This window comes from Mustela lutreola, chromosome 8 (genome assembly GCF_030435805.1).
Source record: "Mustela lutreola isolate mMusLut2 chromosome 8, mMusLut2.pri, whole genome shotgun sequence".
Lineage (NCBI taxonomy): Eukaryota > Metazoa > Chordata > Mammalia > Carnivora > Mustelidae > Mustela > Mustela lutreola.
Genome location: NC_081297.1, coordinates 84,070,380 through 84,094,131, shown reverse-complemented (window position 1 = coordinate 84,094,131; position 23,752 = coordinate 84,070,380). Strand labels below are relative to the sequence as shown.

At 43.3% G+C, this 23,752-nt stretch overlaps 1 protein-coding gene across 12 annotated transcripts in view; it reads right to left on the bottom strand.

Moving 5' to 3' along the window:
• LOC131839864 (liprin-beta-1-like) overlaps positions 1–21,996 on the bottom strand; it is a 95,041-nt gene extending 73,045 nt beyond the window's left edge. For all 12 annotated transcript variants that reach the window (XM_059187555.1, XM_059187557.1, XM_059187556.1 and 9 more), the window contains exon 1: positions 20,992–21,996. In XM_059187555.1, the coding sequence (XP_059043538.1) occupies positions 20,992–21,863 (872 nt within the window). In that variant the 5' untranslated portion in view covers positions 21,864–21,996. The remainder of the gene's footprint in view (positions 1–20,991) is intronic.
• Between the last annotated feature and the right edge of the window lie 1,756 nt (positions 21,997–23,752).

The window sequence follows — 23,752 nt, the reverse complement described above, 5'->3', positions numbered from 1 at the left end:
TTTTTTTTTTTAAAACACCAAGAGGTCAGGTGGAGTAAAGACATGTATGTTTGCTCCAATTCCACATGAGAATTCCCTGAAGAGATGCCTTTCTCAAAGAGACTTGTAAAAACACAGCAGCGATCCCTAAGCTGACCAAGGACCTTCACCTGTGAGAAACTCCCAGTTCAGAAGTTATTCACTCTGGTGGGAGCACAGGAAGGAAAAAAGGACCCTTGGCTATAGAAAAAAAAAAAAAAGAGAGAACTGACCTCTTATCTCAGGGAAATATATGTATTAGGATTTAGAAAAATTTTTGTAATTTTCTACTTCACCTTAGGGCACGTGAGTGGCTCAGCTGGTTAAACATCCAACTCTTGATTTTGACTCAGGTCATATCTCAGGGTCGTGAGATCAAGCCCCATGTCCTTAAGTCAGGCTCCACACTCAGTGGGGACGCTGCTGAAGATTCCCTCTCCTTCTCCCTCTGCTGCCCCAACTCCACCCCACCGTACTTGCTCACTCTCTCTCTCTAAAATAAATTAGTCCGTAGCTAGTTGGGACCTAACTGGAAGCAATCAGTGGATCAACAAGTACCCTGAAGAGAACAGAAAACTGACTATCAGTAAGCTAGACAGTCTTGTACAAAAGCTTGAGACATTTCTAGAAAATCAGAAAGATGACAAAGATGATGACTCTGCATTCCCTGGATCTGCCCAGGAGGAAGATTCCCAGTTGTTTGGCAGCTCCCCTCTAGACATAGCTCAGGTCAGTCATCAAGAACATGATACTTGTCAGGACTTCTCCTACGCCTGCCAGCATGAAGGCATCATTCAGTTTCCACAGATTCCACCAAGACTTCGGGAACATGAACTTGCTGAGGTGAGCAGAGAGATGCCTCACAGGCAAAAAGGAGATGGACCTGGTTGGTGGTGGGGGGGGGCAGTTTGAAATGATGCATGGAGCATTATTCCCTGCTTTAAACCAAGGTCAGCCTCCCTCAGCGCCTGACGTGGCAGGAGAGTGAGGGAAAAAGGAAGGAAAGGGGTCAGGGTGGAGCTGAAGGGAAAATCCTGAGGAGCACTGAAGGAGAAGAGAGGATAGGGAAGTTAAGAAAAGTTATGATACTGCGCCCGCCCCATGTGTGTTGAAGTATTAAAATTTTGCATTTACAGTTGGATTTTTTTTTAAAGATTTTTAATTTATTTGACAGACAGAGATCACAAGTAGGCAGAGAGGAGGCAGAGAGAGAGGAAGAAACAGGCTCCCTGCTGAGCAGAGAGCCTGATGCAAGGCTTGATCCCAGGACCCTGGGATCATAACCTAAGCAGAAGACAGAGGCCTTAACCCACTGAGCCACCCAGGCACCCCTACAGTTGGATTATTTTTGATAGAAGGATTTGAACTCTATAAGTGGTAAATATTAGCCAGATTGTTATCCAGGATTTGTATATTTAACTCCTTCATTTTCTTGGCAGATGATAAACCAGTCAACTGCCAACCAAATGACAAGCACTGTAGAGACCTCCTCAGTCTCATCAGGTCAGCCGGAAAAGGAGGACACTCATTCCAGGACATGGGCCCTCTCCTGTGTGAACTTCAGGTGGGTCTTCCTCTGGCTAAGGCAGCAAGTCCTCTCCTCACTTCTCAGGAGACCACACCACAAGGAGGCCACTGAGAGCCCTCATAAGTTGGCACGAAAGAAAAGACTCTCTCACAGAAGCAAGAGAATCCAACCTCAAGACTCCCTCGAATTAGGACACCCTCTATCGCCAGATTTTTTAACCATTTGACAGCCCCCATTCTACAATCTCCATGAGTTAATTGTTTTCTAATAAATATAACACATACTCTTATATTAGTCATGTCTTCCTCTTCCAACCCACCATCTTGACTCGGGCTGAAAGTTTGTATGTTGTCTGGAAGTCTGAAATATATTCTCTGCGAATTTTAAGCAGTATTAGCGTTCCTAATTTGAAGGCATTCTTGGTCTCCTCCTCCTCCTCCCTTCTTACTGTATTTTACTCTATTTTTATACATTTTCATCTTAATATTCATCTTAATATTAATATATCTTAATATTACATCTTAATACATCTTAATATTAACCCAAATGCCCATTGTCAGAAGGCAGTAGTATAAACCAACAGATTCCCAAGATGGTAGTGTGGTTTTGGTTGAACTTCTATGGCTCGACCAAGTGGCCGAGATACTGAGTCACTCAGGAAGCAGATTTCAGTTGGCAGCGTTTCAGGAGTTCAGACGGTAGATCCGATGTTCCCAGGAGACTTGACTGGTTCTAGTGAGTGCTGCAGTGGCTAGAATGAGTGGCTCACTTGGGAGGAATGTGAGGATTAGGAATGCAACTTAACCACTCCAAGTTTAACCCTCCTCGTTCAGAAGATAGGGAAGATAATAATACGAACCTCACAGGATTGTTGGAGAATGAACGAGATAATGATAATTTCATTGTTGCTGCTGCTATGGCTTCTAGGGAGGATCTCCCCAGAAAACCAGATCCAAGGGACATCCCAGAGGGAGAGTTTAAGAGTAATTCACATTGAAGTATTTCCCCCACAGAAGCAATATTTACCCAAAGTTACAGGTTTCTGCAGATCTTGACTCAAGCAAGTCCTCTCCCAGTCCGTTCCCCACCATGTCTTCTGAAATTCCTTTACAAATGGCAAACTTCCCTCTAAATTTCAGCTTCTTTAAGGAAGAATGTACTCACCTCTCACCCTTTTGCCCTGACCTCTTCCTCTTACTGATATCAACTCCCCTCCCCACAACCATTACCATCCTCCGTAACCACCCACAGGCTTACCCAAGAGCCTTCCTTCAGCTTTTGACCTGCAGAGTTCAGGTGCCTAAAGCATCGGAGTCTTTGGTCTCAAATTCCTCCCTTTCCTCAACTTCAATTCCCTTTTCTCCTTTCTTCTCTTCCTTCCTTCCACAAATATTTAGCACAAAGAAGTGCCAGATACTCTTCTAAATTACAAAAACAGACACTCAATCCTTGGGGCTCAGGTGGCTCATTGATCAAGAAAGAAAGCCATGTAAACATTCAACCAGAACAGGTTACAGGTGATAAGTTTGTATGAGGTACATACTGATTACTAAAAAATAATTCAACATGAGGAAGTCAATTGTTAAAAGTTTCGTGTCTGAGGTTGCTTGAGTTAGTTTAAGGTGGAGGACTTGAAGCTGCTGGATAAACTGGTGTGGCATTAAGTGTGCAGTCCTGGTTACATGTGAGTGTGTGCAGTCCTGGTTACATGACTGGTTACATGTGAGACACAGTGGGGATGATATTGCCCGAAGAATAACAGACAGTACGATGGGAGGGAAGACCTCAAACAACAGGGCTTTCTTAGCAATACACTCACGGTCACGTCCTGAGCTTCTTCACAGGCAGACTCCTCACTTTATCCAACTCTCTAAGAGCATTTCCCTTTGACTGGCTCCCTCCAACACCCTCCCCCACCTTCACCTCTGACTTGGCAAGGACTTTGAGTCCCATTACCGCACCTGTTCAAGAGTTTTGGTCCCTTCTTTCCAGATCCAGCCCAGGCCCCTCCTTCCCCAACTGTACCATAGCCATCGCATCTAGCAGCAATCACAAAGCCTTGCCCTTTCCAGATCTTCTTTCAATCCATACTCACCACATTCCGCAAAGGAGACTCGTGTTTTTCCTAAGGGCCAACACACAAAACACAGGAATTACTTTCTCCATTCCTGAAGAATTCCCCCCACTGCCTTTTCGAGTCCGCCCACTGCCTGGGGAATTCGTCCTTAAAGACTCCAAACTCTCGAGTTACTATGAGGCCCAGAATGATCCTTCTGGCTTAAGCTGACCACATCCTTCCAAGCCGTCCCCCAGGCCCCCATCCTGCCACCCCCGCCCCCCGGTAACTTGTACTTTTCAGCTCTCCTTACATAACTACTTGACCTACTGACTTTTAGTTCCTTTTTATTGGAGGATCCTAACACAGTGTCTGGTACAGAGCCGTCTGTCTCTATAAAACTTTTTAAATGATTTGAATATATCTTATTTCTTTCAACTTTTTCCTATATAGTTTTTTTTTTTTTTTTAAGTGAAATACAACAGCTTAGAGTTGCTATTCTTTATGTTAAAAGTTAGGGCGAACAGAGTTAAGAGCAGGTATGGGGATGGAAAGGGAACAGACAGGAAGTGAAAAGAAATCCATGGAAGGTCAAGAGAGGTGGTGACCCACAGACTGAGAAACCAAACCCCAGGGGAGTTTAGGGACTAATCTGGAATGTCCATTCAACAAATATACAAGAAGCCTTAGTGTTGATTGCTTTAGGCTAAAAGGATGATCTGTCTAAAAGATGACATCTCCTACTTTCATGGCACTAGCAACCAGAACTCTGTTATTTTAACTCTTTCTCTAGTAATTAAGTCAAGCTCTAAGAAAAACTCAACCGAAATGAGCTACTTGGAAAGACAGCTCACGGTGAATTAGAGGCCCTGTTCATTAGCAAGATGGCTTACATATTTGTGCTTACTTTTCAGTGTTATATAAACCTGCGTGACAGGCATGAGGTTTATCTCTAAAATTCAAACAATGTATTTTACAGGCCTTTACAACAAATGTTCTTTGTAAGAAACAGAATTTGAAATATTCATTGGGGTTATCATGCTACATCTCAGAAAGCAAGTCAAAGTGCTTAAAAACAGGAAATATTACATTATCTCCTCTTCATTATGGTGTCAAATATGCTATGACGCTATTAGCTACATGTTAAACTACGACCAGGTTCTCCACTTTTTGTCACCCACATGGGGCTGGGGTTAGAGGAGGCCCATTATACATCAAAAGGACTGAGAGCAAAATGGAAGTGGTCCCTGGAAGGTCCTACCTTTGCTGTGATCTTAAGCTTCGAATGACCGCACTTGCCAGACACACGCTAACCGAAATAACCAAAACATTTTGGGATTCCCATTATCATAATATCCAAAACTAAAACAACTCCTTCAAGTGAACCGCTCAACCTTGAAACCCACAAAGTTCAGCTAGTGGCACTAGACAACTGTTACCTTAGATACTCATATTCTACAATCAAAGATGTCATAATGGGCCAGACTGTGGTGAAAACTTACCAAGCATACATAGAGAGCATTCAGCTTTCTCCACACACAGAATTGGACAGATTAACGTAAATTTTATTGCCCACCCCATGTCAATTTTTCACTCAGTAGGATCCCAATGAGAGAAAAAATATGTGTGCCGTACCAGCAAAACAAAATCATTTTCTTCAGACTTGCTTACATATTTGTGCTTACTTTTCAGTGTTATATAAACCTGCTTGACAGGTATGAGGTTTATCTCTAAAATTCAAACAATGTATTTTACAGGCCTTTACAACAAATGTTCTTTGTAAGAAACAGAATTTGAAATATTCATTGGGGTTATCATGCTACATCTCAGAAAGCAAGTCAAAGTGCTTAAAAACAGGAAATATTTCATTATCTCCTCTTCATTATGGTGTCAAATATGCTATGACGCTATTAGCTACATGTTAAACTACGACCAGGTTCTCCACTTTTTGTCACACACATGGGGCTGGGGTTAGAGGAGGCCCATTATACATCAAAAGGACTGAGAGCAAAATGGAAGTGGTCTCTGGAAGGTCCTACCTTTGCTGTGATCTTAAGCTTCGAATGACCGCACTTGCCAGACACACGCTAACCGAAATAACCAAAATATTTTGGGGTTCCCATTATCATAATATCCAAAACTAAAACAACTCCTTCAAGTGAACCGCTCAACCTTGAAACCCACAAAGTTCAGCTAGTTGCACTAGACAACTGTTACCTTAGATACTCATATTCTACAATCAAAGATGTCATAATGGGCCAGACTGTGGTGAAAACTTACCAAGCATACATAGAGAGCATTCAGCTTTCTCCACACACAGAATTGGACAGATTAACGTAAATTTTATTGCCCACCCCATGTCAATTTTTCACTCAGTAGGATCCCAATGAGAGAAAAAATATGTGAGCCGTACCAGCAAAACAAAATCATTTTCTTCAGACTTGCTTACATATTTGTGCTTACTTTTCAAGTTATATAAACCTGTTTGACAGGCATGAGGTTTATCTCTAAAATTCAAACAATGTATTTTACAGGCCTTTACAACAAATGTTCTTTGTAAGAAACAGAATTTGAAATATTCATTGGGGTTATCATGCTACATCTCAGAAAGCAAGTCAAAGTGCTTAAAAACAGGAAATATTTCATTATCTCCTCTTCATTATGGTGTCATATATGCTATGACGCTATTAGCTACATGTTAAACTACGACCAGGTTCTCCACTTTTTGTCACCCACATGGGGCTGGGGTTAGAGGAGGCCCATTATACATCAAAAGGACTGAGAGCAAAATGGAAGTGGTCCCTGGAAGGTCCTACCTTTGCTGTGATCTTAAGCTTCGAATGACCGCACTTGCCAGACACACGCTAACCGAAATAACCAAAACATTTTGGGATTCCCATTATCATAATATCCAAAACTAAAACAACTCCTTCAAGTGAACCGCTCAACCTTGAAACCCACAAAGTTCAGCTAGTTGCACTAGACAACTGTTACCTTAGATACTCATATTCTACAATCAAAGATGTCATAATGGGCCAGACTGTGGTGAAAACTTACCAAGCATACATAGAGAGCATTCAGCTTTCTCCACACACAGAATTGGACAGATTAACGTAAATTTTATTGCCCACCCCATGTCAATTTTTTACTCAGTAGGATCCCAATGAGAGAAAAAATATGTGTGCCACCAGCAAAACAAAATCATTTTCTTCAGACTTGCTTACATATTTGTGCTTACTTTTCAAGTTATATAAACCTGCTTGACAGGCATGAGGTTTATCTCTAAAATTCAAACAATGTATTTTACAGGCCTTTACAACAAATGTTCTTTGTAAGAATTAGAATTTGAAATATTCATTGGGGTTATCATGCTACATCTCAGAAAGCAAGTCAAAGTGCTTAAAAACAGGAAATATTTCATTATCTCCTCTTCATTATGGTGTCAAATATGCTATGACGCTATTAGCTACATGTTAAACTACGACCAGGTTCTCCACTTTTTGTCACACACATGGGGCTGGGGTTAGAGGAGGCCCATTATACATCAAAAGGACTGAGAGCAAAATGGAAGTGGTCCCTGGAAGGTCCTACCTTTGCTGTGATCTTAAGCTTCGAATGACCGCACTTGCCAGACACACGCTAACCGAAATAACCAAAACATTTTGGGATTCCCATTATCATAATATCCAAAACTAAAACAACTCCTTCAAGTGAACCGCTCAACCTTGAAACCCACAAAGTTCAGCTAGTTGCACTAGACAACTGTTACCTTAGATACTCATATTCTACAATCAAAGATGTCATAATGGGCCAGACTGTGGTGAAAACTTACCAAGCATACATAGAGAGCATTCAGCTTTCTCCACACACAGAATTGGACAGATTAACGTAAATTTTATTGCCCACCCCATGTCAATTTTTTACTCAGTAGGATCCCAATGAGAGAAAAAATATGTGTGCCACCAGCAAAACAAAATCATTTTCTTCAGACTTGCTTACATATTTGTGCTTACTTTTCAAGTTATATAAACCTGCTTGACAGGCATGAGGTTTATCTCTAAAATTCAAACAATGTATTTTACAGGCCTTTACAACAAATGTTCTTTGTAAGAATTAGAATTTGAAATATTCATTGGGGTTATCATGCTACATCTCAGAAAGCAAGTCAAAGTGCTTAAAAACAGGAAATATTTCATTATCTCCTCTTCATTATGGTGTCAAATATGCTATGACGCTATTAGCTACATGTTAAACTACGACCAGGTTCTCCACTTTTTGTCACACACATGGGGCTGGGGTTAGAGGAGGCCCATTATACATCAAAAGGACTGAGAGCAAAATGGAAGTGGTCCCTGGAAGGTCCTACCTTTGCTGTGATCTTAAGCTTCGAATGACCGCAGCTGCCAGACACACGCTAACTGAAATAACCAAAACATTTTGGGATTCCCATTATCATAATATCCAAAACTAAAACAACTCCTTCAAGTGAACCGCTCAACCTTGAAACCCACAAAGTTCAGCTAGTTGCACTAGACAACTGTTACCTTAGATACTCATATTCTACAATCAATGATGTCATAATGGGCCAGACTGTGGTGAAAACTTACCAAGCATACATAGAGAGCATTCAGCTTTCTCCACACACAGAATTGGACAGATTAACGTAAATTTTATTGCCCACCCCATGTCAATTTTTCACTCAGTAGGATCCCAATGAGAGAAAAAATATGTGTGCCGTACCAGCAAAACAAAATCATTTTCTTCAGACTTGCTTACATATTTGTGCTTACTTTTCAAGTTATATAAACCTGCTTGACAGGCATGAGGTTTATCTCTAAAATTCAAACAATGTATTTTACAGGCCTTTACAACAAATGTTCTTTGTAAGAAACAGAATTTGAAATATTCATTGGGGTTATCATGCTACATCTCAGAAAGCAAGTCAAAGTGCTTAAAAACAGGAAATATTTCATTATCTCCTCTTCATTATGGTGTCAAATATGCTATGACGCTATTAGCTACATGTTAAACTACGACCAGGTTCTCCACTTTTTGTCACACACATGGGGCTGGGGTTAGAGGAGGCCCATTATACATCAAAAGGACTGAGAGCAAAATGGAAGTGGTCCCTGGAAGGTCCTACCTTTGCTGTGATCTTAAGCTTCGAATGACCGCACTTGCCAGACACACGCTAACCGAAATAACCAAAACATTTTGGGATTCCCATTATCATAATATCCAAAACTAAAACAACTCCTTCAAGTGAACCGCTCAACCTTGAAACCCACAAAGTTCAGCTAGTTGCACTAGACAACTGTTACCTTAGATACTCATATTCTACAATCAAAGATGTCATAATGGGCCAGACTGTGGTGAAAACTTACCAAGCATACATAGAGAGCATTCAGCTTTCTCCACACACAGAATTGGACAGATTAACGTAAATTTTATTGCCCACCCCATGTCAATTTTTTACTCAGTAGGATCCCAATGAGAGAAAAAATATGTGTGCCACCAGCAAAACAAAATCATTTTCTTCAGACTTGCTTACATATTTGTGCTTACTTTTCAAGTTATATAAACCTGCTTGACAGATATGAGGTTTATCTCTAAAATTCAAACAATGTATTTTACAGGCCTTTACAACAAATGTTCTTTGTAAGAACATTTGTTTTCATTAAACACATGAAGTTGACCACCGTACCCAAACACCAATGTAGAAGGTAAAAGAAATGGTTGCTAGGTCTCTCTCTCTCTTTTTTCAATTATTTATTACCCCAAAAAGCTGGCAATCATCCTATCTTTACTGGAAAGTCATGAGGGAGAGGCACTGGGACTAGCTCCACGGGGATAAAAATTGAGGGCATTAAAAAACAAAAAAGTTCACTGTGTCCCATGCATTTCTCTTGGTCACTGCCTCTCTCCCCTTAGATGCATAAACACAGGACCTGTACTGAGTTCAACAGTGGCTCCCTAAAAGATATGCGCTTTCTATTCCTGTCAAATAAATAAATCAAATCTTTTTTTTTTTTTTTTAAAGATTTTATTTATTTATCAGAGAGAGAAAGGGGGAGAGAGCGAGCAAAGGCAGACAGAATGGCAGGCAGAGGCAGAGGGAGAAGCAGGCTCCCTGCCGAGCAAGGAGCCAGATGTGGGACTCGATCCCAGGACGCTGGGATCATGACCTGAGCCGAAGGCAGCTGCTTAACCAACTGAGCCACCCAGGGTTCCCAAATCTTTTTTAAAAAATAAAAAATAAATAAATTTCTTTGGCCAAGAGGTAACTCGGACACAAGTGGGGGAGAGAGATAAAAGGCAAGACACACTTCTATCTGGTGGGCCCCCACCGCCTCCTAACACAACCAAGTTTGTCATTATCATGTGAGATGCTATCTACCAAGAACAGCAGTAAAAAACCTATTGGGAAAACTTATTTCCCAATTATCAATGCCAAATGCCCACCAAAAACAGTACAGCTTAATAAAAAGCACAACCACCTCCCACCTCTGGTCAGGAAAAAGTTCTCTTATATTGTTGTCTTTTGTAATCCTCTTACACTATGTGAACAACAGCCTTGAGCTGAGCTTCTGGAAACTGTCTGATAGGTTTGTGCTCAAGAACGAAGAAAGTGAAAACACAGATCCACAAGGATGTTCTGGTCCTAAATTCCATAGTGTTAAATGTGTTTGGAAGAAGGATGGCACTTACCCAGTCCAGTCACAAGACAGCTGCTCACAAGGCTGGGCTTCCAGAGCAGAAAGAAAATACGTATTCTCTTCATCACATCCTCTACCCCATTCAATTTTCATGCTCACACAAAGGGATCAAAGGTCCCTTCTGTCCAAAGTACCCTTGTAATACTCAACTCTCTTCCTCCCAGATATGCAAATGTCCAGTATATAATGTATGAAATTACAATATGTACATCAGAGCATTTCCCCAGGCTGCCCAAGCTCACGTGGAAGAGGATCACTTACTTGGCCCCTTCACTTACCTCTGGTCGTGTATCCTCCAATGACATAAATTTTCCCCTTACACTCACACGCAGAGAACTCGGCCAGAGGGTTTGGTAAGGGTGCCACAAAATTCCAGGCATCCTGCTCGGGATTGTAACACTCAACATTAGAAACGGCCTGCCCACCAATGGCATAGAGTTTTGAATTAACAGCCACAAGTTTGAAGTTAGACCTGAAAGAGAGATACAAAGGCCCAGAGAGTCAGTTTTCTTAACCATTAAGAAGGCAATGGCATGAACTGCTAAAGCAGACTGAGGAATGTGCTGGAGATCTAAAGAAAATTAGCTCTCCAAGCTGGGTGCCATTCTGCCTGGGGACAGAGGAATGGCCAAATGACACCTCAAATTTCACTCCTATCTCAGAATTCACAAGAATGAAGCATTTTTCAAATCTTAGCAATTAGAGATAAGCAACTCAATATAACCAAGAGTAGTCTTGCTTAGCCTTATGCCAAGAACCAAAGATATTTTAATATTAATATTAATTTATTAATATTAACATTAAATAATAATTTATATTAATATTTAATATTTTAATATTTCTTTCAACAGCGGGAGCAAGTGTTAAGGGAGGAACGCATAACCTCCCTTGTCTCTCTACTCAGCATGTTTCCAATTCTTCCTCCCCATTGAGGAGGCTCCATGTTAGGTACACACTAGCACCTTCTATGGTGCATATGCTAAGGGTGGGTGCTAGAGGGTGGTTCAAAGACCCCTTTACCACAAGTGCTCCTGGCAGATCTCTCGCCCCCCCATCCCACCGCTCCATCCGAGGGCATCTTATATACTGTTTCACAACACAATACAAAGGGCTACATAAGCACCAAACTAAACATATTTTGATACAGCACCCTTACGGGGGGCTTCCGTATGTTAACAAATACTTAAATCAACAAATGCTCATTTATCATAATAGAAAATAATTTTAGGGGCACCCGGGTGGCTCAGCTGGTTGAGCGTCAGCCTTTGGCTCAGGTCATGATTCCAGGGTTCTGGGAGTCTGCTTCTCCCTCTCCTTCCTGCTCATGCTCTCTCTCACTATCTCTGTCTCTCTCAAATAAATAAGATAATTTTAAAAGGAGAAGACACTGGTTTTAAGCCCCATATTCAGTAATACAATCAAATACTGCTCATCAGCTTCAGATGCTACATAAAAGTCTTGTAACTTTTAACTTCTGAATTGAAAAGAAAAAACTAATTTGTTCCAGTGTAGCGCACAGAAATTAATGACTCCTTGAAGGCCAGATGGGATACACATTTGGGTCAGTCTCCCAGATTGGTGCTTGGTCTCAAGTTTACAGGAGTGTGAGCAGAGCACAATGCAACAGAAAGACCTGAAGCAGCTCTCTGACCCTAGTCCAAACACACCAATTCACCATTGCTGGTATGGGGATAATACTCATCACAGGATGGTCAAGACATTACAGGCAACAGTTTCTCAGGAAGTACCACACTGAGATAAGATACTACCATTATAATTTCTTAGTTTTCTAGTGTTTGCAATAAAGTAGACCATGTAAATTTAGAGACCACATCTACCACTAATACAACAATGTCTTCAAAATTAACAATATCCTAAGAAAGAATGGGGAGACCCACATTTGAAAAATGCAGGTAAGAGGGTAGATGAGGAAGAAACAGGGAACAAGTTGCCCATGTGTGATCTCCTAGCAGGAGTCTAATCAACACTGATGTACCATGACATAGGACCTGTGGGTAATAGCCACCTACACCTACTAAAACAGTAAGATGTTTTCAAAGGTGCCTGCAACGTGTCCGTTTAAATGAGTCTTTGTTTTGTTTTTCAAATGACAAAGTGAACAGAGTACTCTTCAGCAAGAACCTCACATTGTCCATTACACCTAGCCAGCCAGTCACATTTTATGCCAACCGACTTCACTGGGGTGGCAGCCACCGGGGGGGTCTCTACTTCATGTTGCTTACTTTTCCTGCTGCCAATGGTCCTTAAAATCTGACCATGATGCCCTCTCTGTGTGTGCAAATTTGGGGAACCAAAGGAAATAAAGCTTGCAAATAAGGACTAAATTTTACCAGTCTGCAATTTGTTTTTGCTCCCCAAAGGTACACAGATAGTAAATTTTCTAAGATCAAAACAGTTTTTAATATTCATCCAGCATAAGCATTTGTCCTAAGTAAACATGTAAGGGCTGAATGAGTAAGCAGTTAAAAGTAAACAATTCCATCTCTCCAGACCCAGCATGCTCAAATTCACTTGAAGAGAAGACGCTTTTCAATATTGAGTTGAAGATAAAACTGCCACCCCAACGCGGACCACTTAGTGAACACGCGTCCTGCTGAGGATTGAGAGCCCAGGCTCACATGGGGACATCTTAGCTCCACCACTCAATGGCTGTGTGACCTTAGATAAGTCACTAAATTTCAGTTCATCTCATCCTCAGTTTCCCCACCTGTGAAGTGGAGAAAGGAACATATATCACACAGGGAGAGTTGAAAAGGGGAACACCTGCAGAAAGGGGTCACAAGAGGGAATGCTTTTTCTGGGTGTCATAAGACTAAATTTCTTAATTCTGAGAGGATCTCTTTGTCATTTGTTAACTGCAACAGTCACCGGCTGGAATGTATTCTGGAATTACATACAAAGTGCTCTCTCATCCATAAATTCTCACCATGAAGCACCTCATTTCCTACTCTTTGAAAGTAACTCTTTCACTCTTCACCTACTGGAAGGGTGAAAGTATGAATCCAAGCTACGGCTTTAAAAAAAAAAATTCATCTCTAGTGTTTTCTTAATATTGATCCCTGACATACTACCTTCAGGGGGTAAAAAGAATAATTTTTAAACCAAATAATGATGTGTTGTAGCTACATCCTTGACTGACTTAGAAATAGAAATAAAGGGGAAAAAATGCTGATTTAATTACTACTTCACCTCAAGGAAATAAAGAGCTCAGCAAATCCTTAAAAACTAAGTGACATGAAACATGCTGAACCCTGCTACACAGATCAACAGTAGCTGTATACAGCTGTAGGGCGGCCGGTGACACAGAGGTGGGAGCGGCTTCGAGTGCTGGCCCTGTAACCATGCAAACTTATGAAACTCATCCTCAATTTCCCCTTGGGAAGATGGAGCCAATACTACTAAAAAGAGATTAAAAAGATCTAAAAAGAGACTACTCCAAAGAGATGCTGTGAGTGTGAAATAGGAAGTGACATCTAAAACAGTGTCTACAACATGTAGCCCAGAGTTAAGAGCTCAAGAAATAGGAACCATTGTCAAGGTTTGCTACATAGAAAAGTTTGTTGCCATTGGAGTAAACATCAGAGATAAATGGCAAGATCTTTTCTCAACCACACAGAAAAGACATATAGTTTGTGGAGCACTCAGGTCCTTGTGCCCCCTCCTCCTCCTCCTCTTGCCTACCTTCTGCCACTTCCCTATGGATTAACCTCCCCTGGGGACCAGCAGGTCGCTACCTACTAGGTGTCTGAGAGACTGGAGCACACGAAGCAACTACTGGACAAAATCACAATGAGTGGGGGATGAACAGACACATAGTTTTCTTTCCTTCCCACTATTCTCGGGCTGCAACCTTAACCAGAAAGGAGACCAGAAATGCCCTCAAATACTAAACTTTGGCCCAGAGAAAAAGGGAATAGCTAAGGCTGATGACAGTAATTCCGTCTCAGCCAGGAAACTTGTTTAACTCTCTCCCGGCTTTGTATTCACACACAGAACTACTGCAGAGCAAAAGTACAGGGCAATCAGAGAGACTAGAGACGGTAGAGACGGAGAAATGAACGACCAGGATTGCTGCAACAGTGGCCAGTTCCTGCAAGTTATCACCAATGGAAGCAAGGAGGGAGGGCAAGCAATGTTGTGGGTACACAGACTTTCGCACAGATGTCCTGACAACTCCTGAGATCAAACCCACATGCAGACCACTGGGCAGTGGGGCATCCCTGGACTTCAAAGCAGCCTCTCTGCTCTGCTGTGTACTCACACTGCCATTTTCAAGTGTGCCAGCACAACACTAACATCTCTTTCTTCCTTTTTGGGCGGGGGGTGGGGATGGGGAACACTACTGGTCACATGCACCATTTTATCCAGGGTGCAAAGGGCTTTACAGAATCTCTCAAGCTAGGGTTCCTGCCTGTGCCATACTATTTAAGATTCTGAGATCACCACCCTATTCAGTTGCTGAGGAATGTGGGCTGCTTTGCATTTGACCACTTTGTCAAAGTAAAACAGTAAAGGTACTGTGATGTAAAGGTACATCACAGAGGCAGTGAATCAAGCCAGATGTGAAATGCTGTGTAATCACAGGGGCTGAAATCTGCTTTTCCTCAAGGTTCTAAGTTTCCTCTGGTGTTTCCAGAAACTGTATTAGATACATTATCCAGAAACAATCCCATTCTAAGTTTCATTTTTACTTGTTTCATCATCTAAATTCCTTGAGGACAGGAACCATGTTGTCTTTGTTGTTTGCCCAATAGTGACTAGAAAGACGCTAGAAATGAATGAAGGCTGTGGTGAAGCTCAAACACATGTAATGAAATTTTTAAAAGCAGCACAAAGCATCTGTGCTCCACTTCTCTGAAGAAAATAATTTTTTTTTAAAGATTTTATTTATTTATTTGACAGAGAGAAATCACAAGTAGATGGAGAGGCAGGCAGAGAGAGAGAGAGGGAAGCAGGCTCTCTGCTGAGAAGAGAGCCCGATGCGGGACTCTATCCAAGGACTCTGAGATCATGACCTGAGCCGAAGGCAGCGGCTTAACCCACTGAGCCACCCAGGCGCCCATCTGAAGAAAATAATTTTTAAGAAAATTAAAAAATGCACATGAAGATGGTCACTGCCAGTCTATAAGCCAAACTGTAAATACTCTAAATGGTTATATCTATTCAATGGATATTTACATTTTGGTTACTCTACTTACTACACACCTTAGCAAATTACTTGACTTTCTATGCCTTGGTTTCTGACTCTGTAAAATGGGAACCTGCCTGATACAGTCTTTGTGAAGAATAAGTGAGATAATACATGCAAAGCAGTAAGAACAGTACCTAGCACAGAGTAAATGTTCAGTTAAATGTTACCTAATATTATTTTTCTGCTATTCTAAATAACGATAGTGACTGTTACAAGATAAAAATATTCACAATATTACATTTAAAAAAATAAAATAATATAGTCACTTTTATTACAATAATATATGATATAGTTCATAATTCAAAAACAATGGTGCATTTTGAGCATCTATGAATTATTGGATACCACATTAGCAGTAGGGGCACACAGAAGCAATGAACTGGACCTGACTGGAAGGGAGAGAAGCAAACATAAGCAGAAAACTTCAATTCGAGGTGGAAAGTGTTCTAGAGAAACAAAGAATTTGAATATTTAACCTAACTCAGAGTTCAGAAAGGGACATCCAATTGAGCTGACCCTCAAATCTGAGTCAAAGTATGAGAGAGATAAAGAAGGTTACAAATTCCAACATGGCACCCAATTTTAAAATTTGGTGGAAAAAAGTATCTGTGTCGGGGCACCTGGGTGGCTCAGTGGGTTAAAGCCTCTGCCTTCGGCTCAGGTCATGATCCCCAGGTTCTGGGATCGAGCCCCACATCGGGCTCTCTGCTCAGCGGTGAGTCTGCTTCCCCCATCTCTCTTTCTGTCTGCCTCTCTGCCTACTTGTGATCTCTGTCTGTCAAATAAATAAATAAAATCTTAAAAAAAAAAAAAAAAAAAAGAAAAGAAAAGAAAAAAGTATCTGTGTAGAAAAAAAACAGTAGCTCGGGGTTGCCTGGCTCGCTCAGTCAGTGGAGCACGCAACTCTTAATCTCAGGGTTTTGAGTTCAAGCCCCACCTTCGCCCAGAACTTACTTAAAAAAGAAATAAATAAACAAAAGTTTAAAAAAAAAACTAGAAAATTCCTGAGAATAACTGCAAAAAATATACAGACTATACAAAGATCATAAACCTTTCCTGAAAGACCAAAAGACCTAAATACATGGAAAAACAATTTTTCTATCTGCAAAGTATTATGAAACTATTAATCCTCCTCCAACTTAACTGATAAATATCAATCAAAACTCCAACAGAACTTGACAATTGGATTCTAAAGTTTCTCTGAAGGGGAAAATGTACAAAGAATAGCTAAGAGAATAAAAATAAAACCAAAAAGGGGTGCCTGGGTGGCTCAGTGGGTTAATCCTCTGCCTTTGGCTCAGGTCATGATCTCAGGGTCCTGGGATCGAGTCCAGCATTGGGCTCTCTGCTCAGCAGGGAGCCTGCTTCCCCCCCTCTCTGCCTGCTGATCTGCCTACTTGTGATGTCTCTCTCTCTCTCTCTGTCAAATAAATAAATAAAATCTTAAAAAAACAAAAACAAAAACAGAAAAAAATGGGTCTCTATTCCACGAGACAACAGAATAGTTTACCAAGCTGCAATAATTTAAAAGTATGCTATTGGAAAAAATAAATAAATAAATATAAATAAAAGTATGCTATTGGTAAAGGAAAAGCCAATATGTCAATATGGAAACAGGAAAATTATCATCTGATAACTGGTTGTGCAAATCACAGTGAGGACTGAGGCCACTGAGACATTTAGGAAACATGCTATAACCTTACATTATACTTTACATAAAAATAAATCCCAAACACATTCAAATATAAATGTAAAAAGGCAAAACCATAAAATAGATTATAAGACAGATGAATATTTGTATATTCTTAACTTGTAGACACCTTTCCTGTGCAAGATTAAAAGCTAATAGTAGGGACGCCTGGGTGGCTCAGTTGGTTAGACGACTGCCTTCGGCTCAGGTCATGATCCTGGAGTCCTGGGATCGAGTCCCACATCGGACTCCCAGCTCCATGGGGAGTCTGCTTCTCTCTCTGACCTTCTCCTCGTTCATGCTCTCTCTCACTATCTCTCTCTCAAGTAAATAAATAAAATCTTTAAAAAAAATAAAATAAAAAAAGCTAATAGTATATAGGACAAATTTGACTCCCCCAAAATTTAAATTTCCTCATGTAAGAATACGTGATACATTTGTATAAAGAGATCTTTTTAAGATTATAATGAAGATTAGGTATTACATATTAAAGATTTAAAATTTAAAAAAAAAAAAAAAGAATACATGATAAACCTGATGTCCAAAATTGGAGGCTCACAATGCCAGTGTTGTCCTACAGTTTGTTTGGTCTGCAAGGTTTCTGTTATTGTTGATGTTGGTTTTTTCAATGCAGTAAGTTGCCAGTCTTTAAAAATCAGGGCATCTGGCTATCTGGCAATGCTTCCTATACTTGGAGATAGCAACAAGCTGTGGGTGACAGGGGTGGGGCCCTCTTGCGGTGGGGTGACAGCTCTCCGATTCATCATCACTCCAACCCACCCCTCTACTCATTGACTTCACCAGCCTAGTCACTTTGTGGATTTTTATTTTTGAGGCCTTCCAGTAAAATAAAGGCAGGGGGGAAACAGTGCAACATTACCTAAGAGACAAGAGATTGATTCTACGTATGTAAACAGAATTTCTAAACTGAATAGGAAAAAGATAAACCAATTTTATTTTTCATTGGCAAAGGCCACTTATAAAACATATACAAAGTGCCAATAAACATCTGAGAGGAAAAATTTCTCTCCCAAGCAGAAAGATTCACATCAGTGTTTGCCAACTGGATTGGTAAAAATATAAAATGATGATAATATCCTGTCTTGGCAGGAGTACAGGAACTGGCAAGCTCAGACACTGTTGATAGGAGAGGAGATCTGAACAATGTTCTGATGGGCAATTTGGCAGGGGCTACCAAAATTTAAAACTTATATATACTTTGGCCCACCTATCCAGGGATTCCAGGAATTTGTTATTTAGGACTACTGAAAAATGCCTGCTAAGAGAGGCACATCTATGCCAAGATGTTCAACATAGCATTTTTTAAAAAGATCTTATGTATTCGAAAGAGAGAGTGAGCGAGTGAGAGAGCACAAGTGTGGGGAGGGGCAGAGGGAGAGGGAGAAGCAGACTCCCTGAGGAGCAGGGAGCCTAACATGGGACCCATTCCAGGGCCCTGGGATCATGACCTGAGCCAAAGGCAGATGCTTAACCGACTGAGCCACCCAGGCATCCCATTATAGCATTGTTTATAATGGCAAATACAAGCAACTTAAATGCTCACTGGGATGGGCTGATTACATTACCATACAGCCAAAGGCTAGAATACAGCTCTTAATGAGTGAGACAGCTCTATGTATATTGATATTTGTTGATACAGAAAAAACTCTCCAAGTGGAATTGTCATAATAATCAGCACAGCCTAATCAACCTATGGTAAAAATATATATAAGATGAACACACACCCCTACATGTACACACATACAAACATTTTCCCCTAACAATTATTAACATACTTATGTTTATATTTATAACATATATTTACAAATGTATAATATATAAATATATATCAGTAGATACACATATCTTCCACTCTGTGGTTTCTCGTGTCATCTGTAATTTTTCTAAGCATGTATTTACGAATTACTTGAATACCTTTTTTTTTTTCCCCTGGAGGACATAAAGAATATTCCTAAAAAGAAAAAGAAAAAAGAAAAACGACTATCAAGGATTTGTAAAGAAAGAACAGGGGGCACTGGAGTGACTCAGTTGGTTAAGGATCTGACTTGATTTTGGCTCAGGTCATGATGCCAGCATCATGAGATCAAACCCTACGTCAGGCTCTGTGCTGGACACGGAGCCTGCTTAGGATTCTCTCTCCCCCTGTGGCCTTCCCCGCTTCTCTAAAAAAATAAGAATTCTGTGAGGTGTTATGTTAGAGCTCAAGCTGGATTGGCGGTGGAGGGGTTCTGTTGAGCAGCAGTTGATACAGCTGGACACACGTGTGTAGAGGTGACAGACAACCGGCTGGGCCTTCCACCCCAAATCTGAGCACCATTCGTAACCACTGAATGTCCCTTTGTTACCTCAATTAAAGCTTGTAGAATTTGCCTAAAAATAACACTTCTGATACCAAACCTTAAATACAGTATCATCTCAGTGGTATAAATAATACACTAAAAAGGGCTTGGAAGAAAACATGCCAATCTCTACACAGTATTGCCTCTGTGAGGGAGGGAGCAGGAGTGATAGTCTTTCTATTTCTTGATTCTTTTCCATTTTCCACTTTTCTAAAATAAGTATGTATTATTTTTATCACCAGAAAAAAAAGAACACTTTCCAAAAGGAATTTCATGTTAGAGTAGAAATAAAGCCACTGTTCCCCCCACCCCCCTAGGCTGGGGTACCCTTAAGTCAAGTATGTATGTATAATGGTCTTCCCATTCCAGTTACAACTTTCTTTGCCTGGTGGTGAGTCCCCCAACTACGCGTTCCACTACGCGTTCCACACTTCAGGGTAGGGCCCATGTGGGGGTTGAGATGGATACAAGTGTAGCAGAAAAAAGGGTATTCCTGTCCTTTCGTGGATGATACTGATTCTTCTCCCCACTTAAGTGTGAATGGCTCTGGGCCATCTTGAGTCCTTCCATCTTTCTTTCCTACCATCTCTTCCTGTATCTGCTCTGCTCTTTTTTTTTTCCTTCTTCTTCCTTCTCCTTTCCCACCTCGATTCCCTACTCTCCCTCGCCTCCCCTCCTCCTTTACCTGTCTTCATGTCACCCAAGGGCATGTTGGGAGGGATTTGAGGATGGGAGGGGGAAGGTTGGGTGCACTGAAACGTTCTAATTTTGTAGGTGACCACTGCCAGGCTCAAATTTTAGAACAAAGACGAAACTGTCTGGGAAGGAAGGGAGATGCAAAAGAGAGGATACAAAATAAAAAAGACAATCCAAGGTACAATTCTAATGGTAATCTGATTACAGATTGGGGCCCCAGTGTGGAAAGCTTCAAAGTCAATAACAACAACAAAAATCCTCCCAAGACCGCATTACAGGTCACAGCCCGGTCTGTCACTGTAATCAGGATTAGAGCCTAAAAAATTAAAAAAAAAAAAAAAAAAGAAGATAAAAATGAAAGCAAACTTAAAAAAAGTTTTCCTTTACAGTATCCTTCCGGGAAACCACAGACATCCCCCACCCCCACACCCCCCAACTGGGAAAGAGGCAAAAAGGCAGTTTGCCTGAAAGAGCGAGACCTGCAAGGAAAGTACTCGGTTAGTTGACCTGGCGGGGGCCACTTCTTCCTCGCAAGTTCTCAGTTCCTTGGGAACTCTGCCAGAGTCCAGGCCAGCGACACTCCTGAAGATGTCATTCCCACTTCAGCAAAATCTCCTGCGATTGCCCAGCAAACATCAAGGGAATGAACGAACTAGTGAGCAAGTGAATGAATGGAACGGGAAAAGAAGCAGAAGCAGCCCCGCTGGGCGCTTACCTCTTCTGGTTCATGGAGGCCACCTGGAGCCACTCATTGGTGCTGGGGTTGTAGGAGTGCGCAGCCGAGATTTCCTGGCTAGTGATCCTATACCCGCCCACTATGAAGAGGTAGTTGTCCAGGATGGCAGACCCGTAACCCCTGACGTTCACCAGGTCGGGAGGAAGGTTGTTGGCCAGCGGGAACCAACGTTCGGTCATCTCCTCATACCTGAGCATGGACGGGGGCTCCCCTTGGTAGGGGTGTGGGGCCAGGGGGCCCCCCAGGAAATCCCCCAGGGCTACAAGAACCGGAGTCCCGGTCAGCCGGGCCTCTCTCAGCCTCTGCTTCAGGCTGACATCCCCGGGGGCCTGAGGAGGAGCCCCCAGGAGGTGGAACTGGGGCTTGCACAGCACCTCGTGGAAGTGGACGACCATGAAGCGCAGGCAGGCCTCCTGCAGGTCGGGCAGCCCGTACACCTGCGCCAGGCGGTACAGCTCCAGGCAGTTGGTGAGCCGCACCTGGGACAGCAGCAGCTGCAGCAGAGACGTGACCTGAAGGAAGGAGGCCGCTTCCACCAGCTCCGCCAGCAGGCTCACCTCGTCCATCTCCTCTTCCTCCTCCACCCCGCCGCCCTTCTCCGCCTGCGGGCCCAGGAGCCAGCCTTCGCGGGCCCCGCCGGCGTTGATGAAGTCCAGCACCAGGCGCAGGCCCGGGGCGCTGAGGCCGCGCAGCTGCTGCACCTCGGGGCCGCCGGCCTCCTGGCTCAGGGCCTCGCGCATGCCGGAGCGGTAGAGGGCGCGGAAATAGTCGCTCTGCTCGATAAGCTTCCTCTTGCTCACCGGGTAGCAGCGGTCCTCCAGGCGGATCTGCACCATCTCCTCGGCCGACATGGCTGGGGGGCCGGGGGCCGCGGGGGTGCCCGCCAGCTCTGCGCGCTCGCCTCCCCGCCCCCACGCGCTCGCCGGGTTCCGGGTTGGGCGCGCCGAGGGATGGCGCCGCGGAGGAGGAGGGAGGCGACGGGCCGCCGCCCGCTCCCGCGTCCGCCTGGCCTATCTGGGTCGCGGCGGCGCCCCCGAGGCAGCCCCTCCTCCTGGTCCCGGGGGCGGCGGCTCAGCCTCGCTCCCCCGGAGCGGCCGCCCTGCCGGTCTGCTCTGCCTCAACGCCAAAAAAGGCCGGGTGGCCGCGCGCCGGGCGTCGGGAGGCGGCCGCCGTCCTCGTCCGGGTTGTCCGGGCCGCGTCCGCCGCCGAGGGGATCCCAGCCCCCAGCCTGCAGCCTCCTGCCACGCCTCGCTTCTCACTTCCGCCCGCAGGACCCCTGCCGCCCGCCAGACCTGCGAGCCGATCCGGCTTTCGGGGACGGCTGCGGGCCCCGGCGCTGCGGCTGCGGCCCCCGGCGCTCCGGCTGCGGCCCCGGGCGCTCCGGCTGCGGCCCCGGGCGCTCCGGCTGCGGCCACGTCCCCGCAGCCTCCCCCGCACGCCCGGCGCAGCGGCTCTGCGGCCTGCGGGCTCCGCAGCGACGCGCGGGTTGGGAGGGGGACTGGAGGCGAGGTGAAGCCAGTCCGCTGTTTCTTCCGCGCTGCTTTACGAGCGGGGAGACAGAGAAGAGAAGAAGAAACAGGCGTGGGGGGGCCGGGATGATGGGAGTCGGGGGTCCTGGGAGTCAAAATGACATCACATCTGGGATCGCCCATCTAGCCCAATCCGGCATAGTGTCCCGGGGCCTGAGGCACATAGGCCGTCCCTACACACGCAGGTGACACCTAGAGCTGATTCTTCGCCAGGGTCATCGTGTAGGAGCCATCTTGCAGAAAGAAGGTCCAGGCAGATGGCAGCAGGTTCTGCAGGGCTCGCTGGGGTGCACAGTACAGCAGATGAAACGGGTCGGGAAGCAGAGGAGCTTGTATTTGCTGCTGGGGCCCGTTAAGTCTTTTTATACTATTAAAAGAAAGACAATTTAAGTGAGGACACGTGACTTCTTTTAAAACCTCGTCGAAAAGTTATTGCTTTTCCTATTTCAATTTGGTTGGGCTAGCCATGACAGATGGTCTGAGCAGAAGATCTGGCCGCCTTTAGTCATACTGGCCTACCGAGTGGCTTTTCTTGCCACCCTATGTTCCCCAGCCCATGAGGACTATGAAGGAGGGGCAACTTCCCGGTCTTCTCTCACTGGACGTTGCAAAGAGATGAGTAAAAAGCTCAGGCCAAATAATGAAGACCTCGTGTTGTTCATGAGATATGAATTAATCTTAGAAGGGAGTGAGAGGGATACTGTTAGGTTATCTTTGGGTAGATGGAGGGATAAGGATTGGGAGGGAACTGGCACCCTATCCTAAAAAACAAAACAAACAAAAAACAAAAACAAAAAAAATTTGAAATTTTTCCCAGACCAAGATTCTTCCGTAATAGTCCTCAACTTGGGGAGGAGATGTATTTGGGGACAAGCTTCATCTGTCTTCTGGAATGGCAAGTTGTTAAATGACACCTTCTTCATAAATACATTTCCGCTTTTTGAAACAAGTTATCTCCTACAACCGGATTAACATTTTACCTTAGCAAGGGGGGAAGCATTAAAAACCAGAGAAGAAAGATTGGTAAAGCATGAAATCATTTCAGCACCTTTTTGGTTAATTTGTTCTTCTCACTATGTAACTTAACTGCCTCGTGGTGAGTTGTCCTCCATTATCTTCTCTATAAAACACCATGGATAAGGAACTAACATATTAAAGACATAGAAAAAAATTCTAGTAGATTCTGGCCTCCCTGGGAAAAGTGAAGGAGA